General features: G+C 38.9%; 1 protein-coding gene across 1 annotated transcript in view; it reads right to left on the bottom strand.

Annotated features, from left to right (window-relative positions):
* Nucleotides 1–5,095: 5,095 nt before the first annotated feature.
* Nucleotides 5,096–16,701, bottom strand: part of LOC146809878 (myosin heavy chain, skeletal muscle, adult) — a 35,901-nt gene continuing 24,295 nt past the window's right edge. Inside the window, exons 29-41 of the mRNA XM_085616734.1 lie at nucleotides 16,556–16,674; nucleotides 15,200–15,396; nucleotides 13,925–14,108; nucleotides 12,359–12,524; nucleotides 10,694–10,818; nucleotides 10,290–10,598; nucleotides 9,990–10,193; nucleotides 9,770–9,895; nucleotides 8,100–8,270; nucleotides 6,992–7,096; nucleotides 6,793–6,888; nucleotides 5,760–5,897; nucleotides 5,096–5,232 (exon numbers count right to left, since the gene is read on the bottom strand). Coding sequence (XP_085472860.1) covers nucleotides 5,221–5,232; nucleotides 5,760–5,897; nucleotides 6,793–6,888; nucleotides 6,992–7,096; nucleotides 8,100–8,270; nucleotides 9,770–9,895; nucleotides 9,990–10,193; nucleotides 10,290–10,598; nucleotides 10,694–10,818; nucleotides 12,359–12,524; nucleotides 13,925–14,108; nucleotides 15,200–15,396; nucleotides 16,556–16,674 — 1,952 coding nt within the window. The 3' untranslated portion in view covers nucleotides 5,096–5,220. The remainder of the gene's footprint in view (nucleotides 5,233–5,759; nucleotides 5,898–6,792; nucleotides 6,889–6,991; nucleotides 7,097–8,099; nucleotides 8,271–9,769; nucleotides 9,896–9,989; nucleotides 10,194–10,289; nucleotides 10,599–10,693; nucleotides 10,819–12,358; nucleotides 12,525–13,924; nucleotides 14,109–15,199; nucleotides 15,397–16,555; nucleotides 16,675–16,701) is intronic.

Consider the following 16,701-nt stretch of genomic DNA (forward strand, 5'->3'; position numbering starts at 1 on the left):
GGAACTAACATGGAATATCAATGGATTACGTACGAAAGGGAGGAGGGACAAGATACTACAAATATCTTAGAGTTTCTCCTTCACAGATTTTGATCCTACAGGAGTCACATCTGGTGAAAAAGGAATATGTTGAGCTATTTCGAAAACAAAGATGGGTACCACAGATGGTATTTACGCATTAGAGCGTAAATATAAGAGGGGTAGAAATAGTGGTGAAAAAACAGGCAAAAATATGGATAATAGATACGACGATGGATAAGGGCAGCAGGTGGATCATACCAAAATAAAAATAGGAGATAGATTACTAGCATTAGTAGGATATTATGGTCCAAACTACGACGACTGTGAGCCTCTAAAAACGGTGTCTAACAATCTGTAAGATTTTCCAGGTCCCGTAATTGTGGCAGGAGACTTTAACGTGATAATGGATCGGAGTTTAGATAAATCAAATAAAGGCAGAGCTATACTTACACCCAATCACATGCATTTTTAAAATCTATGATGAAACAACATGCTGTTTGCGACGTATGGAGAGAGAGGGTCTGCTGCTTGCAGGGTGCCTCATTTCATAATAAGAAATATGGACATAGATTGAGGATAGACTACTTTTTAGTATATTGGAGTCTGAGAGAGGATATCCTAAACATTAGGTATAAAATGGCCCATCTGTCAGACCATTCAGCAGTAACATTACCAATCAGGGGTACTAGCAGGTTTTCAGAAAGGAAGTGAACACTAGGACATACCAGACTAGTGGATACAGAAGTAATGGAAGCTCTGAAAATAGAAGTAGGAGAATTCCTTATGATCAATAGTGGCTCGGCTCCCAATCGGGATAATATGGGACCCACTCAAAGCCTTTATTAGAGGTAAGATCACAAGTGCAGTTTGATACAGAATTAAACTAGGTGTAGTGTGAGGTGTTTCGGTTAGAGGATGAAATGGAAAGTTAGAGACTGAAATAAAAATAAAGCTAGCAAATGATAGTAGGATTTTGACAGTGAAAAAACTGCATTTACTGAAAAACCAAATGGAAGAAATCCTCCAAACTCGGATTGAAAAAAGAAGGGATGCTAGTAAGTTAGCCCATTTTGAGTATGGGGAGGGAGCAGGGAAGCTATTAGCTAGGAAGATTAAGGCAGACCAAAATAGAAATCGGATTAAGGAAATCAAGGAGGGGCAGTCAGGTGCTATGCTGACCAGTGAGATGGAGATAGAAGAGGCATTTAAGGACTACTTCTTGGATGTATATTCGGAAGAGGGTACAGTACTAGAAGAAGAGGTTAATGGTTGGTTAGCAGGCTCTATTAAACCCCTGGACTCAACTCAGCAAAAGTTTCTAAACCAGGACATCACAGGGGAGGAGGTCAGAATGGCCGTACAGTCAAGTAAGGGGGGCAAAGCCACAGGGCCCGATGGCATACCAGCAGAGCTATATACAATTCTAGGGGAGGTGTTAATCTCATATATGACAACAATGATCAGGGAGATTTTATACCAAGGGGCACAGCTACCAAAATCTTGGGATGAGGTGATAATTATACTTATTTTGAAGCCAGGTAAGAATCCCACAAGCTCTGAATCGTATAGACCGATATCACTCCTGAATACTGATTATAGAATTTTCACAAAAATCCTGGCCATGAGATTAAGTAACATAGCGGGAGATGTGATACACAAGGATCAGAAGCTCACCATTAAAGGAGACATCTACATGAGTTAACACACAGGGTCATAGGGGCTATCGACCATGCACTCACCCTTTTGACCCCCTTAGCAGTAATAACTCTGGATGCTTCTAAAGCTTTTGATAGGGTAAAGTGGTCTTGCCTGTTTACTGTTTTGAAATGATCCAAGCTCGGGGATAAATTTCGTAGAGCAATTCAACTAATATATCAGCAACCCTCAGCAAGAGTTTTAGTGAACGGGAATCTATCTTCATCTTTTAAAATACTTAGAGGCACAAGACAGGGTTTCCCCCTATCCCCCATTTTTTTAACCTCTACATAGAGGCCCTCACACATAAACTTAGAATAGCAGCTAACATTCCTCCTTTTTCCCATGAGGGATTGGTAAAGAAGGTAGCATTATACGCAAATGATATTATGATCTCCTTGGATCTTGCAGTGACTCTGTCGGCCACCTTACAGATGGCTTCGGAGTTTGCCAAAGTGTCCAGTTATCTAGTAAATGAGGGGAAAACAGAGGTCATGGTATGGATTCAGAGAATGCATAACCCATTGATTAAGAAGTAAATGAGATACTTGAGTTTAAAAAATATGCAAGATATAAATGAAATCACAGAAATAAACCTGAGCAAAATATCAAGAGAAGTTGTGCAGTTAAGGAAGGGATGGGCACAACTTCCTCTAACAATTCTTGGGTGGGTTAATCTGGTCAAGATGGTGATATTACCAAAATTACTTTCCTATTCAATATAAACCCCCTGCATTTTGAGAAATCTTTAATAGATAAAGTCTAGCAGGCGATAAACGCCTTTATTTGGGAATACAAGGGTTTAGAACTTTGTGGAAAAAGTTGCAGAGAAGAAGGGAGAAAGCGGGAGCTATCCCTACCAGACATCCAATATTATGCTTGGGACTTCCAACTGAATAACTCTAGAATGCTTTTTAATACGCCGGATGGATCAGAAGTAGGAACCATGCATGATGTGAGTGTAGACATGTTCCTTTTTAAATATGGAGACCCAAAATACTTTATAAAAATCTAATTAAAAGTGCTTAAAGCATTGGATAGAATGTGGTATACTATTAGATGATGGTCAAAATTAGACTACTACTCCCACTCAGCCCCTATTTGGGAATCTCCAGGGACACCAGTGTGTCTTAAAGACAAACTGGCGCTACCGATAAGAAATGCAAGTGTACGGGTCTGGGGAGACCTTACTTAAGACAGTAACCTTATACCATGGAACAAGTTAAATGAGCTGTTGGGTAGCAAACTCTCGAAATTTAAATATATACAATTGAAAAGTTGGGAACAAAACCGGAAGCTGCCTTTGGGCATTGGAAACGGCTTGGAAGAGCATTATGTTTGAAAACCCCCAGGAAACAAAGAAGTTTCATTTTGGTATTGGGACAATAGATGGAGTATTCAGCTTTGCAGAAGAATTGCAGGGAAGATGCTTGCCGAGGGAGCAGTTACAAAATACGCAGCAAGTATTGATGCACACATTATATTCCATTGTCAAGCCTGCTTTTTTAAAGAGAAACCACCTCTTTTCACTCCACAGAGCATATATAACATCTGAGAAGCTGTCATAGATGGGGAAAGGAAGACCTACTGTATGTTCAAAGTGTGGTCCACAAAAGGCGATGGATGTTCATATGTTTCACCAATGCCCGGGAATCAGGAGGTTTCGGGATAAAGTGGGAAAGACAGTTTCAGGAATTTTGGGGCTAAAAATTAAGGTAAGCCTTTCATTGATCATTTTGGAGTAATGGAAGTAGTTCCAGGAATTGCTAGAGATTTCCTGATTTACGCTATTTTATTTGGCCAGAAGAGAAATCTGTTGAAATTGGGTAGGAGGTACACCACCACAACATTTTGAGTGGTAGATTCCCTTTTTTATATGTCTAAAATGAAGTTATTAGGGAAAGACTCTAAGGAGAGAGATTCTGGACTCTGTTATAAAAATTGGACTAGAGTGTAGTGGAAAGCAATGGTTATTGAGGATGCAATGGAGTGCAGACTTGCCCAATGATTACACCTGTATAACACTCTGTTTTTGCTGCGATGTCTCCTCCGCCTCATTTGACGCAGCTGCCGTTAATCAGACATTCTGAGAGAGTTGTACCTGCAGGGAGGAAATGCCTATTTCTGATGCCCGCCTGAGGTCAGTTTATTTTCCGTATTACTGGGCTAAGTTATTGGACATTGGAACCTGAGGTGAAAAAAACGATAATTCTATATCTAGTCACGTCCCACATCACTTCACTGTCCCGCCATCTTTCTACAATCCCAGCGTATATCTGCAAATCCCAATTGTACTCTTTATCCCCAGCAGCTCTTTACTGTCCAATAGTAGTTTATGACTTGAGCATCTCTCCACAGTTGTATTTCTCAACAGCCCCAGTGTCAGTTTACAATCACACTACAGTTTCAGCATCTTTTCAACTGTTGTGATACCACATAGCTTGCTTGGGGCTTGTTTGAAATGTTCCTCTTCTCCGTCATCCAAACATCACTCTCCTGAAAATATTGTTTTTCTACATGACCACACAACATGACTTTTTCTTGTCTTTTAAAACGGTAGGGCACCCTAGCCAGAGCACAATGGTGCTTTCTGGAGTCATATATATATTTTTGTGACATATGTTGGTGGCGTATACATGCACTACAGTCCACTTATTACATGTAGGTTCCAGGCTCTTGGTGCATATTCTGTGCCAACTAACAACGGACTAACGAAAGTTAAATAACTCAACAGGGCAAAACTCGTGTACAGTACCAGAGCACATACACTATGACACAGTGCACAGCCACAACACCAATACAAATAATGTCCTGCTGAAACGTCTAGGGTGACAGCGAGGAAAGGTAACATTAATACACTATATATTTATGTGTGTTTTAAGTGCTCTGTACCAAAATAGCAAAGCTTCAGCAGGTTCTGAAACTACAGAATTGCCATGTAGCCTCTTAGATAGAAAACCTTAAAGCAAAACATGAAAATATGTGATTGCATTCATCTTTTAAATAAAAAATATGCTAAACATTAAGAAGTGTGTTCTCTTCAAGGTTGTAAAATCGATTTTTTTAAGTACTTTGACAGTAGTGCAAATATATAAGTAAGTTAGTGGTTTTGCCTTTTGTATTCGTCTGTATGTATTCTGTGTCCTTATTTCGGCCCTTCTTGGCTTAATGACTTTACAATCGTGTTTCATGGTTAGCTGATAATACCATAGATGCAGTGGGCTATGCAAAACTTAAACCGCCAGGAGATTTACTCAAATGTCATTGTACAATTCCCTTTACCACCCACTGTAAGACCTGCCAATTTTTCGTGAACAAATTATCTGAACATTTGGTTATCTCCAACCACATCCAAAAAATAACAGCATAAAACAGTGAATTAAGAAGTTTGCTTCACATTTATTACCCTTTACACTTGTGTGTACATGACAAAATTTACAGTATAAACACAAAGAAGTTCATATTCTATGCACTTCTTCAGCTTCAAACGGCCAGGCGTTCACATTATTCAGCTTTCTGGAATGCAAATAACAATACAATAGTTAAGGATAGTAGGCAACCATTTCAACAAAGAATACTAATGCTAAGTGATAAATAATTCAATTAATAAGCAAGAACCCTTTTTAGATAGCAGTTCTTCCCTCTTGTAAACAGAAGGTAGTAAAGGATGTGCCAAATGATAACTCAGCCATCAGTGATAATCTATGTCATTCTGCCCCCTTACACCCCAAACTTTGTGACGTGCAATGTCTAATTTCTGTTTATTATGGCAGCAGCATATGCAGGCATGGATTCAAATACTAGTTTATACTAAGAATAGACAGATAAAGTGTGATATCCTGGATCCCAGGCTCCCTGCGAAAGAACCCTTGTGGCCCTTGGTGCTGGCATTGCCAGTGTAGCCATGGTTTCTAAAGCATTGTCTTTGCATTTGTTGGTGCATGCAACCCAGTTGAAACACAAAGCCGCTGTTCATGTGCAAACCCTCCGGCCACACTTACTTTTTCCCTAATTCAAGAGAAAACCCATATCCCAGCTCTTACCTTGCCGAGGCCAATGTCACGGCTCTTCACTCTCAGTTTGTTGACCTGCGACTCAGCGATATCTGCGCGCTCTGAAGCCTCTTCCAGCTCATGCTGAGTCTTTCTGAATCTAGACAGGTGGGTGTTTGATTGTTCCTCCTGAAACCGGTATAACATAGTGTTCTGTTAATGCAGTCTGAGTAAGTGTAGCTCATTATCAGCTTAGAATGTTTCGGTGTCACAGTGTATGACTTCCCCTTTACTCACTTGTTCCATCATCACATCTAAACAATACTGTGTGTAACAAAGATGCCCGAGCACCTCGGAAGGTGTAAATGCACCTACATAACTGATCTTAGATTAACATATGTAGTTACACATCAACCCATATATGAGTACATACACTTACATTAGTTTCCTGCATCTAAGCTGATCAGACCCAACACACTTACTAGGGCGTAAACGTTTGCCTTGAAACTGGTCCTTTGCACATCTTTCAAAATGGTTAATTTCATAGTTTCAATTCTACTGTATGCCTCTAAATCACATTTACCATCAATTTTATATATGAGTATGGGCAAACTGAAAGGACGTATGTTCTCCTCCAAGCAAGTTAATTCCAGAATATTCCAGACTCTGCTATATTCCTTCCACTCTTAGTCTTGATCCACAATGGAAACCCCAGTGTATTGGGCATATGTTCATAGGCTTAATTGAGGTTCACCATTATTTCTTCCTACAGCTATCTAAGATAGTTTTTTCTACCCCGGTGCTCTAGAAAAGACTTGCCAGTGTATTATCACATGACTCCTCTTAATACTAACACTGTTATGTGCAGTAGGTGGTATAACTGGAATACGTATTTTTCCATGACTCTGGGGTCCAAACTACTGCCTATTACTCACTTTGAAAAAACTTATTTTCAAATTATTTGATTGACATGATTGCAATAAACTCTCAACTAAAAAGAGGAATTGTGGTCTTACAAAGAGCTTGTTAAGGACAATACAATCCTATGTTATATAGTGTGTTGAAATCTGTATAAATTACTTACAGCATCCTCTACTTGTCTCTTGTATGCTTTCACCTTCAACTGCAACTTGTCCACCAAGTCCTGGAGCCTGAGAACATTCTTTTTATCCTCTTCAGACTGTAAGTAAAAGCACAGTTTGTCATTCCATGTGGGAAAGTGACAACATTTTGTTGTTATTATTGCTCAACAAAGCTCCCAAAATCCAGTCTACTGTAGATACCTGGTAGGTGACCTCCTTGAGTCGCCTCTCATACTTGCGCATTCCCTTAATGGCTTCTACTCCACGCTTCTGTTCTGCCTCAAGTTCATTCTCCAGTTCATGCACCTGCAGGATGACATTTTTATGAAATTCCTATTTCATTTAATGCTCTTGAACAGTTATTTTGCTTTGACATAATTTCAACATTTTATTCTAGTCTTCTTTCCATCTGACCAACTTGTCGGGACTGGTTGCCTGTTTAAGGATATCTTCCACAAGTTTTACATGACTAGACATATCTTCTTAAGCTGTATAGCAATGTCTATGCATGGCACTCTGCACTCACTAGCTAGAGACCTTATGAGAACAATTAATAAAAACGTTTGTCTATATCTATGAGTTTACTCCCTTATTTGGAGCTAATTTCCAGATCTTTTGAAATTTTCAAAAAATCTTGAGAAGATGTGATAGGTACAGCTACTCGGGATTACTAACATGCATCAGTATGAGTAAATGTAGCAAATGTACATTTACACAAATATTTAGGTATCCGCTATTTACGGTTCATATTTTCCTCACCCTAAGAAGAAAATACTTTTTCTCCATGGAGAAACCCATTTATTGCCCATCCCTGGGTGTACATGTCATCGATTGACACACAGACTGCTGATTTACTATAGTCCCTGACAAGAATAATAGTAAGTCGTATTTAAGCAAACAATTTCACAAAGGCCTATGAAGGTTTCCCTGCCCCTGTGAGGACATTTACTCATGCCGTTTAATGTGCGTGTGTAATTTCATTTGTGAGTGCAAATGCACGTTCTGTGAAAAACAGCCATCAATTTACATGCACACCCCTCAAAGTATTATAGGGAAGACTTACTTTCCCTCTGCCTTGGTTATATTTTCGATTTAGCCAGCATTTGTACTTATATTGATAGTTTAAATATGTTTGTGATAATGTTGTACAGATATTGATAATGTTGTAAAGATATTGTGTAAGTATTCCACATATGTGCATAGAATAATTGTTTTGATGAGGAGACATTGAAAAGACTGAAGGATCGAGTGGCGCCCCAAACTGAGTATGTATTGTGCTATTAATAGCATATGCATCAGAGCTCCATACCCTGGCTTCCAGTTTCTGAAGCTGCTTCTTGCCACCCTTCAACGCCAGCTGCTCAGCCTCATCCAGGCGGTGCTGCAGGTCCTTCACTGTTTGATCCAAGTTCTTCTTCATCCTCTCGAGGTGGGCACTTGTGTCCTGTTCCTTCTTCAGCTCCTCAGCCATCATGGCTGCCTGTGTATGGATAGCAATAGCCATAATAAACAAGTACCACCTCTTTTGTGATACACGTTTCACTGAAAAACGAAGCGTGTTGTACACATTTTCATTACGTACATATGATGTTAAGCTACTTGCTTTAACTCTTAAGTATTGAGAAGTAGATGGAAGTGAAAGAGTGAGCAGTTTACCCAACTGGCAACTGGAGTTCGTAATAGTATCTTAATTGAGATGATTTAGACTATCATTAGCAAACATATTGTCTGATAGGAATATCATCTACAAAAATATCAACCCATGGTCTGTGAATTTTCCATTATTTATTCCAATTGGCTAATATTGTTATAAACAATATGTAGGAAACAATGTTTCTGTCAAATTATATTTTAGTTGCGATATTCTGGTACCTTAAGAAAATTTTAGATGCAAACATCTTAGCAAACCCTGCTGAGATATCAGCAGTGACCATGAGTACATCTACTGCACTAGCTCTGAGACAGTGAAGCTGAAAGTGTGTTTCAGCCGCATTGAAACTCATTGATAATATCTTATACCTGAGTGGGGACAATATTTAACACATCTTATACACAGCAATAAAACTACAACTATCTTTCAATGGCCTTTTGTGGAAAAACTGTGATGTCACCGCAATGCCCCAGCCGGGGTTGACTAAAGTACACCACTGTGGCAAAGAGTCATCATCCAGCAATCAGAAGAAAGAGGAGTAGGCCTTACTCCTCAGTCCTTCCAGCAGTAATGCTCTCTTTACTAAAGGTTTTCCTGAAAGCCATATGCAACTGAAAAGAGAGGAGAAATAACGGGTTTCTTCTTTTGCTACCTCATCTGGTCATCTTTATAATTCTGCCTACACTTTGGGCTTTTTCAAGTTTTTACACTTAAAACATTAAGCACCTTAGATAAGTTTAATCAATAAAGTGAAGATGAATTGGTGTAAGTACAATGAACCCAAGTGCGATGATATTGTGATATTGCGATGGAGACTATGAACTCACTGGTAAAAAAGACTGGTGTGGCCCTTAATGCTGGTAAAGTACTGTCACTGAAAGACATCATGTTTTTCCAAACTGTACATTGGGTATGTACTGGGATTATTATACGAGAAGCCACTTGCAGTATAATGTTTCCATCTGGATGCTCTGCTACAATGCCTAATTTGTTAAAGAATAGGGGGCCGTGCTAAACATTTTGTTCAGAAGTCGGCACCCTGCTTTATCAAATGTCAAGGATGCCACATGCCAAGGCTGTCTAATCCTGATCCACCTCATGCCTCCTCCCTCTACCACAGACACACTATCTCCATATATGTAGCACTTCTTGTCTCTTTTCTCATCCTTGCTTTCTTTGTCCATGATTTCCATCTTTCTCTTCCTTTCCGTCTGTAACCCGAGGCTAAATTAAGCACTGCTCTGCTGAAAATAAACTCCTCTGCACATTTAAAGTTGATAACTGATCCCAATTGAATTACAATTTTACTAAAGACAACTAGTACTTACATCTGTGATTGCCTTTTTCGCCTTTTCTTCTGCATTTCTTGCCTCCTGGATGCTTTCTTCTACTTCACTCTGTAGCTGGGAAATATCAGTCTCCATCTTCTTCTTCGTATTGATGAGACTAGTGTTCTGTGGAATTAAAGGGGTCATCATCAATTGAAGTGTTAATATTAAAGCAAAGCGCATGAGCAAACATGTCAGCACAGAGAAACTTTCAGTATACCTGAGTGTGCAGCAGCTGCACCCGCTCAGTGACATCGAGAAGTTCCTGTTCAGCTACTTTGCGGCCACGCTCAGTCTGTTCCAGAGCAGCTCTCATCTCCTCAATTTCTGCAGCCATCAGGTTGCTTCTTCTCTCAACCATGGCCACCTGTTCTTTCAAATCTTCATTGCTTCGAAGAGCATCATCCAGGTGAATTTGGGCATCCTTTGTGGAATGGAAGAAACAGAGTGTGATTTACCATCTATTGACAGTTGGTAGGACAGCTCAGAAAAAGTGAGGACAGCCAATTGGATCTTTTACCTTGAGTTGCGCTTGCACATTCCTGAGCTGTTTCTGTGCTTCAGCTGCCTGGCGGTTGGCATGTCCCAACTGGATTTCCATCTCATTGAGATCTCCTTCCATCTTCTTCTTTAGCCTGATGGCATCATTCCTGCTCCTGATCTCAGAATCCAGGGTGCTTTGTAGGGATTCCATGGCCCTCTGGCTATTCCGCTTGATTTGATCGATTTCCTCGTCTTTCTCTGCAATCTTTCTATCAATCTCAGATTTCACCTGGTTCAGCTCGAGTTGGACACGCAGGATTTTAGCTTCTTCATGTTCTAAGGATGCCTGAAAACATTAAAAAGTATTGCAGCACTTAAATTAATCTCTACATAAAAACATAAATAGTTTTGGCCAATATGGCTTTAACTGTATGTACTTGCCTCGGCTTCTTCCAAAGCAGATTGGAGTTCGGATTTCTCTTGTTCAGTTTGTTTCTTAGCTTTTTCCAGTTCGTGAATACTTTTGGTACCTTCAGAAATTTGTTCGGTTAGGTCAGATATCTCCTCTAGAAATGAGAAAAAACATGCGTTGTTGTATCTGGCATGTCATTATTAAAATTGGCCATTCGGTACGTAGTATGGAGAAACAATTATACAATATATTGTTAAGATCAACAGTTGTGATTTGTCATCGATATATGCTAGAAAATCATGAGTATTCCAGTAATTTGACAAGTCTATAGAAGAAAAAAATGCTTTCTTCTCTACAGCTGTCTTGAAATATCATGATAAGCTGAACACTTTTTGAAAACATGAATCTCATCATGATGATACAGCACCCCAACCTTATAACATGCCTGGGATTTCTCAGTGCAGTTTTTCACTTCCATTCACCTCATTGAAGTGCTGGAGACTGCTTCTAAAACTACCACGCATAACAATCATAATGTGCACAGCATTCCACTTAAAGGTATATACACAACCTTTGTGACGTATATGAATCCATATTTCCACTTGCAAAACAAAAAACGCATAATCCACGGTGGCCTGCTTCTAAGGCTGCTTCCTACTACCATTATAAAACATCTGCAGTGCCCTACACCAGAGACTACATCTGATATTACTGGACTCAGCTCTCTCAAAGTACATGAGTTGTATTTTAATGCTTCAAACTCCTATTGTTATTATGTACAGAAGACTGTATAATCATAAACATAGAGCACCAGTCTTATAGTTTTACAACACAGTCTGAGTCTATCGAACCAAATATTCATAAACTCTATGCTATCCTATCAGGGGATATACCAAGTTGACTTTACAATATAGATCCACATTCCATCAGAGGGTGTACCATTCGAGCCTTATGCTATAAAAGGGTTCTGTCTGAGGCACCACCATCTAGTCATCATGATGATGTCATTATGAGGAGGCTAGAACAGCCCACTGTAATGATGTGCATGAGGATCTCAATGAGGTCAGAACACCTTACCCCATTGACACTACTGACATAATAACCCTGTCACAAGACAAGACCAAACCACAAAGACCTGTGTCTAGCATATATGGTCTCTTTATCTTTTGGTACCATTTCAAGTGGTACCGAGCTGTGAAAAGCAGTGACACCACTAGTCAGTAAAAGTGATATGTGCAACACAAAGCACACATCCTGACCAATATCTGCATTGGTATGTCAGAGATTCAGCGTTATAGACTATGAATGAACCATTCTGTGGAAAAGTACAACATTCAGCAAGCATAAGTATAGTTTATGAAATAGGTAGTAGCATCAGAAATGTCCCATCCACAATGGCATTCAGCAGATAACTGACTGACCGTATTCTACAGCCGTATAACATTCTAAGCAAGCATTCTACATTCTAAAACCCACATGTACTAACCGAGGATACCACACTTTCATTTCAAGTATGTTTGTAAACCCTATATGAGTAGACAATCTGTATTATACCAAACAACCCAAATAGGATGAGGAAAAGTCTGAAAGAGTACTGAAATGTATTTGGGCACTTAGCTTTAAAAACATTACATCTATAAAATATGTATTTATGCCTGCAAAGCAAGGACACCCTGGGTGAATCCAGCACTTACGCTGAAGGTTTTTATTTTCTCTCTTGAGAGTCTCAAGCTGGTCCAAGGATTCCTCATAGGCATTCTTCATTTTGAAAATTTCTGTGCTCAAGGACCGCGTCTCTTTCAGAGAGGCTTCAAGTTCAGCCTGGGCTTCATCATGCTTTTGTTTCCATTCTGCCAGAACCTATGGAATCATACCATTTACAAGTTATAGACCACATGTTAATCTTCCATTACACTTGAATCTTAACAGAGTTTCTCTCAAAGAAATCTGTTATCTTTCAGACCAAATGTCAAATAATTATTCTATTTTTTACCCAAATCACCCAAATGTCATCTGTGTGCTGCTGAGTGCTCCTGAAATGTTTGCTTCTATTGTGCATACAATATTGTATGTCAGGTTACAACGTGTCAGACCATATGTTGCCTCCACTTATATCTTTTTAAAATTGGGCAGAAGGGCCTGATTTGTCTTTTCTTTTCATTGCAGTGGAAAACTAGTGTATGGGTTGACTGCCTTCAAGGTCTAGATATTGTGTCATGTACCAGTCCCATGATGTCACCCTTCCAGTTGTGATTGGTAAAATACCTTCTCTCACATTAGGCGCAAATACAGCAATTTTGTTTCTAAATTGCATGTGCTGGAGTGAATATTTACCCTGGCAAACAGTGGTAAATAGCCAAGTGTGCGAAGAGTGCAACAGGGTTGCATATTTGCTGTGTTACCTGAGTTGGCATTCCTTAATGTTGAAGAATAAGGTGCCACTAGAATTACCTTTCAGTCTATGGAAATGAGTGTATTAAGACTTATTTCTAACGCATTTAGTAAAGCACCACATTATTTGAAACAGTTATCAAATGTGATACTCTCTTCCCTCAGTAAGAGCACATAGAGAGTTCCTTGTTTCAGATGTGTTGTTAAGAAGAGGGGTGCTTTCTTCTTTAGATGTCCACTTTTTTGGACAGCTAGACTTCAGATCCTCTCCTCTGAAACTTCTTTACCCTTCTAGCTTTCTGTTGGTGATGTAAGTATTAACTCTTTCTACAAGAATCCACGACCTGCATTCTGTATTCTGGCCCTCTGGTATTCTTAAATATGTCCATCTTGAGGTCTGAAGTCAGGACAATGAACATTAAGGGTCTGTTGGTCCCTTTTAGAGGTAGAGCCAGAGTAGCTTATTGTCTGTAATGTTGCATGATGAACTAGAAGTTGGTGTTTATTTAGAATTAAGTCCTGAACACCTTCTTTAATTACATAGCAAACTCAGGATTATGACATATTAGTATCTGATTTGTAAACTAAAATGTAAATTCAATGTTTCTGGTTTGCATAAAGGAAAACAAGCTGGGGGCGTTTTTCTAAATTACAGTTCAATATTGGACCTCCCCTAATTGCAGAGAAGAGAATGTGAAACTTTGTGTTTCTTAACTAACAAACAGAAAAACACGTTTCCCACCTAAAACAATGTATTTACAGAAAATAACGTTTTCTTATAGATTTTCCTAAATAGACTGTGCTAAACTTTTTGAAGAATTCAGTAATGTATAAATGTAAGATATTCCACAAAGGTTTTCCCAAATCACCTTATCAAAGTTCTTCTGCTTCTTGTCAAGAGCTGCACAGGCTGCGTTTGACCTCTCTACGTCAATCATAAGATCTTCAACTTCACCCAGAAGTCTCTGTTTTGTCTTTTCTAATGAGGCACATTTAGAATTAACTGCTTCAATTAGTTCTTCTGCATCCTGTAGACGCTGAGCAAGCTTCTTCCTGTGGATAAGAAGATATGGACTGTATTCTGGTGCATTTATTTCATGATTTGTATACAAAAATCCCCTGAACCACTAATTTATTTCAAAACAGTGAAAGACACAAATTAAAATAAATGTGCAGTATTGGGCTCTAGACTGGCAGCTATCAAATCATTGAAGGCACAAGATCTACATAGGGAGTTGCGGGGATTTTAATATCAGAGTTTATTTTATAGATTTTCTGAGAGTATTTCACTGACTAAGATAATTTCTTCAATTTTTGCATTTTAGTAATACATTTAAATATTTTTAGGTTACAAAAATAAGTTTTCAACCGTCAGAAATGGTGCCTGTCCTCCATGGTGGTCCTAGGAAGGATCTTATGTGTTGTCCACATAAATATCTTTCATTAAATGAACTTAATGTCTTAAAAGGCTGTTGTGACACCTGCACTGTCAAGGCCTCAGAAGTTCCTTTACAGAAAAAATAGCTCTTATGATTGAGAAAAATGACTTAAGTATAATATTTTAAAGCATCCCAAGTATAAATGTTAAATCCAGGACTGAAATAGCCATTTATTATATCCAGAATCATAAATGTAAGTAACTGTCATACGTTTTACAAGGGTTACACACCTTTGCTTAAGTTCAGAACATTTTACTTATGTTTAACTCTCGCATGCCCTAATCCAGTGATACACAAGACATTACAAGACATACATAATACATATTTGTTTGAATATGGGTCATGAAAATAAAGTCTGTTAGCACTGGATCCAAATTAAAAAGACTTTCTATGAAGCAAATAATACGATCCCTGGGCGTCTCTGATTTGCATCAGCTGTATATCCATAACTGTGCCAAAGTGCAAAATGTTTGCATTGAACCCAGCATGATGATTCTTTCAGCATCACTCATATGCTAACAGAATTGACAAACATTTGTTTGACTGGATCTCAAAGATCCTTTAGGCATCTTCGTATTTTCTATAGTGCAATTGTTTGTAAATATATAAAGTGCTGTGGCTTTTCTCAACATTAAATCAACTTATTTTCTGTAATTACATATAGAAATAGGAGTACAAGCAATTGCAGATGTCACAGAAACCTACTTGGCCTCTTCCAGCTCCTCAGTACGCTGGATGGCGTCTGTCTCATACTTGGTCCTCCACTGAGCAACTTCTCCATTGGCTTTGGACAGGGCTCGTTGCAGCTCAGCCTTGGCCTCCTGCTCCTCTTCATATTGTTCACGCAGTAAGTCGCAGTCATGACGAGCTGATTGTAAACCATGCGCAAGTGCATTCTTGGCCTAAAATATATGACATAAAAGATGTATTTGGATCTAAATGCTTACGTGAGCCACCCACATGGTTCTTTAAAAAAAATAAAAAATTGTGTAGTACAAGCCAACAATTAAAGGCTTGGAAATGTCAACGTGTTCAACATGTAGTAGCTGACATCAACCTCTACTTACACAGTCGAGATCATAAAGTAGATAAACGAATAATTTTCAGCAATCAAAACATTAAACTACGCATTACAAAGATATGTGCCATTTTCCGACAATTACATATGCAATTGTGATTACATTTTATAACTGAATATAATGCGAGTAATGCAGTCAAAAGCAGTGCATACTCACTTTAGAAAGCCTCTTGCCTCTTTCAGTGTGGGCTAATGCTGAGCATTGTGGAAGAGATTGTCCTAAAGGCACTAAAAACTTTTTAGCACTAAGGCTTCTACTAATGTAGACATGCAGGGTGCTCTTTTCCCTCAGTAAGAGTCATGGAGAGCAGAAGCTAAACTGCGTTACAAAATACTCAATTACATTTACTTCATTCAATTTTATGATATTCAACATTTCCCCACTTTGTGCTAGCTATGAAGCGCCTTAATGGATCAGTCACTGACTGCAGAAAATGAGCTTGGCTGCCCTATTAACATTGGAGTGCGAAACCCCGTATTCGGTGCACTTAATGCGCATTGTGGCTGTGCACCTTGTTATCTGGATCAAAAACATCACTTTCCTGCTCACTCAAATAGTTCACACTTGTGCCGGAGATACTGTAGTGCATATATGCTTGGTTCTGCCTTTACCTTCTCCTCTGTGTCTGTGTTTAAATGACCCAGAGTCATTGTGGGGGCCACGTGTAAGAGGTGCTTAAAGAATATTGCAATGAATAGCTGAACAAGCATTCACCAATAATTGGCTGCTAGGTCTTTCGTGTGTGTTTCCCATTCTTTCACCCTACTTTTTCTTAAACATATTCCAATTCGAAGAAGAAAGCGAAGTGGAACAGAGCTTTCATGAAGGTTGTCAATGACAAAGAGCAGCTAACTCACTGATACACATGGAATTACAAGGAACAGCTCAAATGTACAAAAATATGTATCAACATGAACTAAGGTTAAGGTGCATAGAATGAGAATATAGATACGTGCAATGTATGCTGTTTTACATAAATTACCTTTACTTCTTCTTCTAAGTGTCTTTTCAGCTCTTCCAGTTGCTGGGTGAAGGCTTGCTTGCCTCTACTTAACTGAGATATTAAAGATTCTTTCTCATCTAGAAGCCGAGAAAATTCGCCTACAACCAGATTTGTCACAAAATCAG

The sequence above is a fragment of the Triturus cristatus genome, chromosome 7 (genome assembly GCF_964204655.1).
Source record: "Triturus cristatus chromosome 7, aTriCri1.1, whole genome shotgun sequence".
In the NCBI taxonomy this organism is placed as follows: Eukaryota; Metazoa; Chordata; class Amphibia; order Caudata; family Salamandridae; genus Triturus; species Triturus cristatus.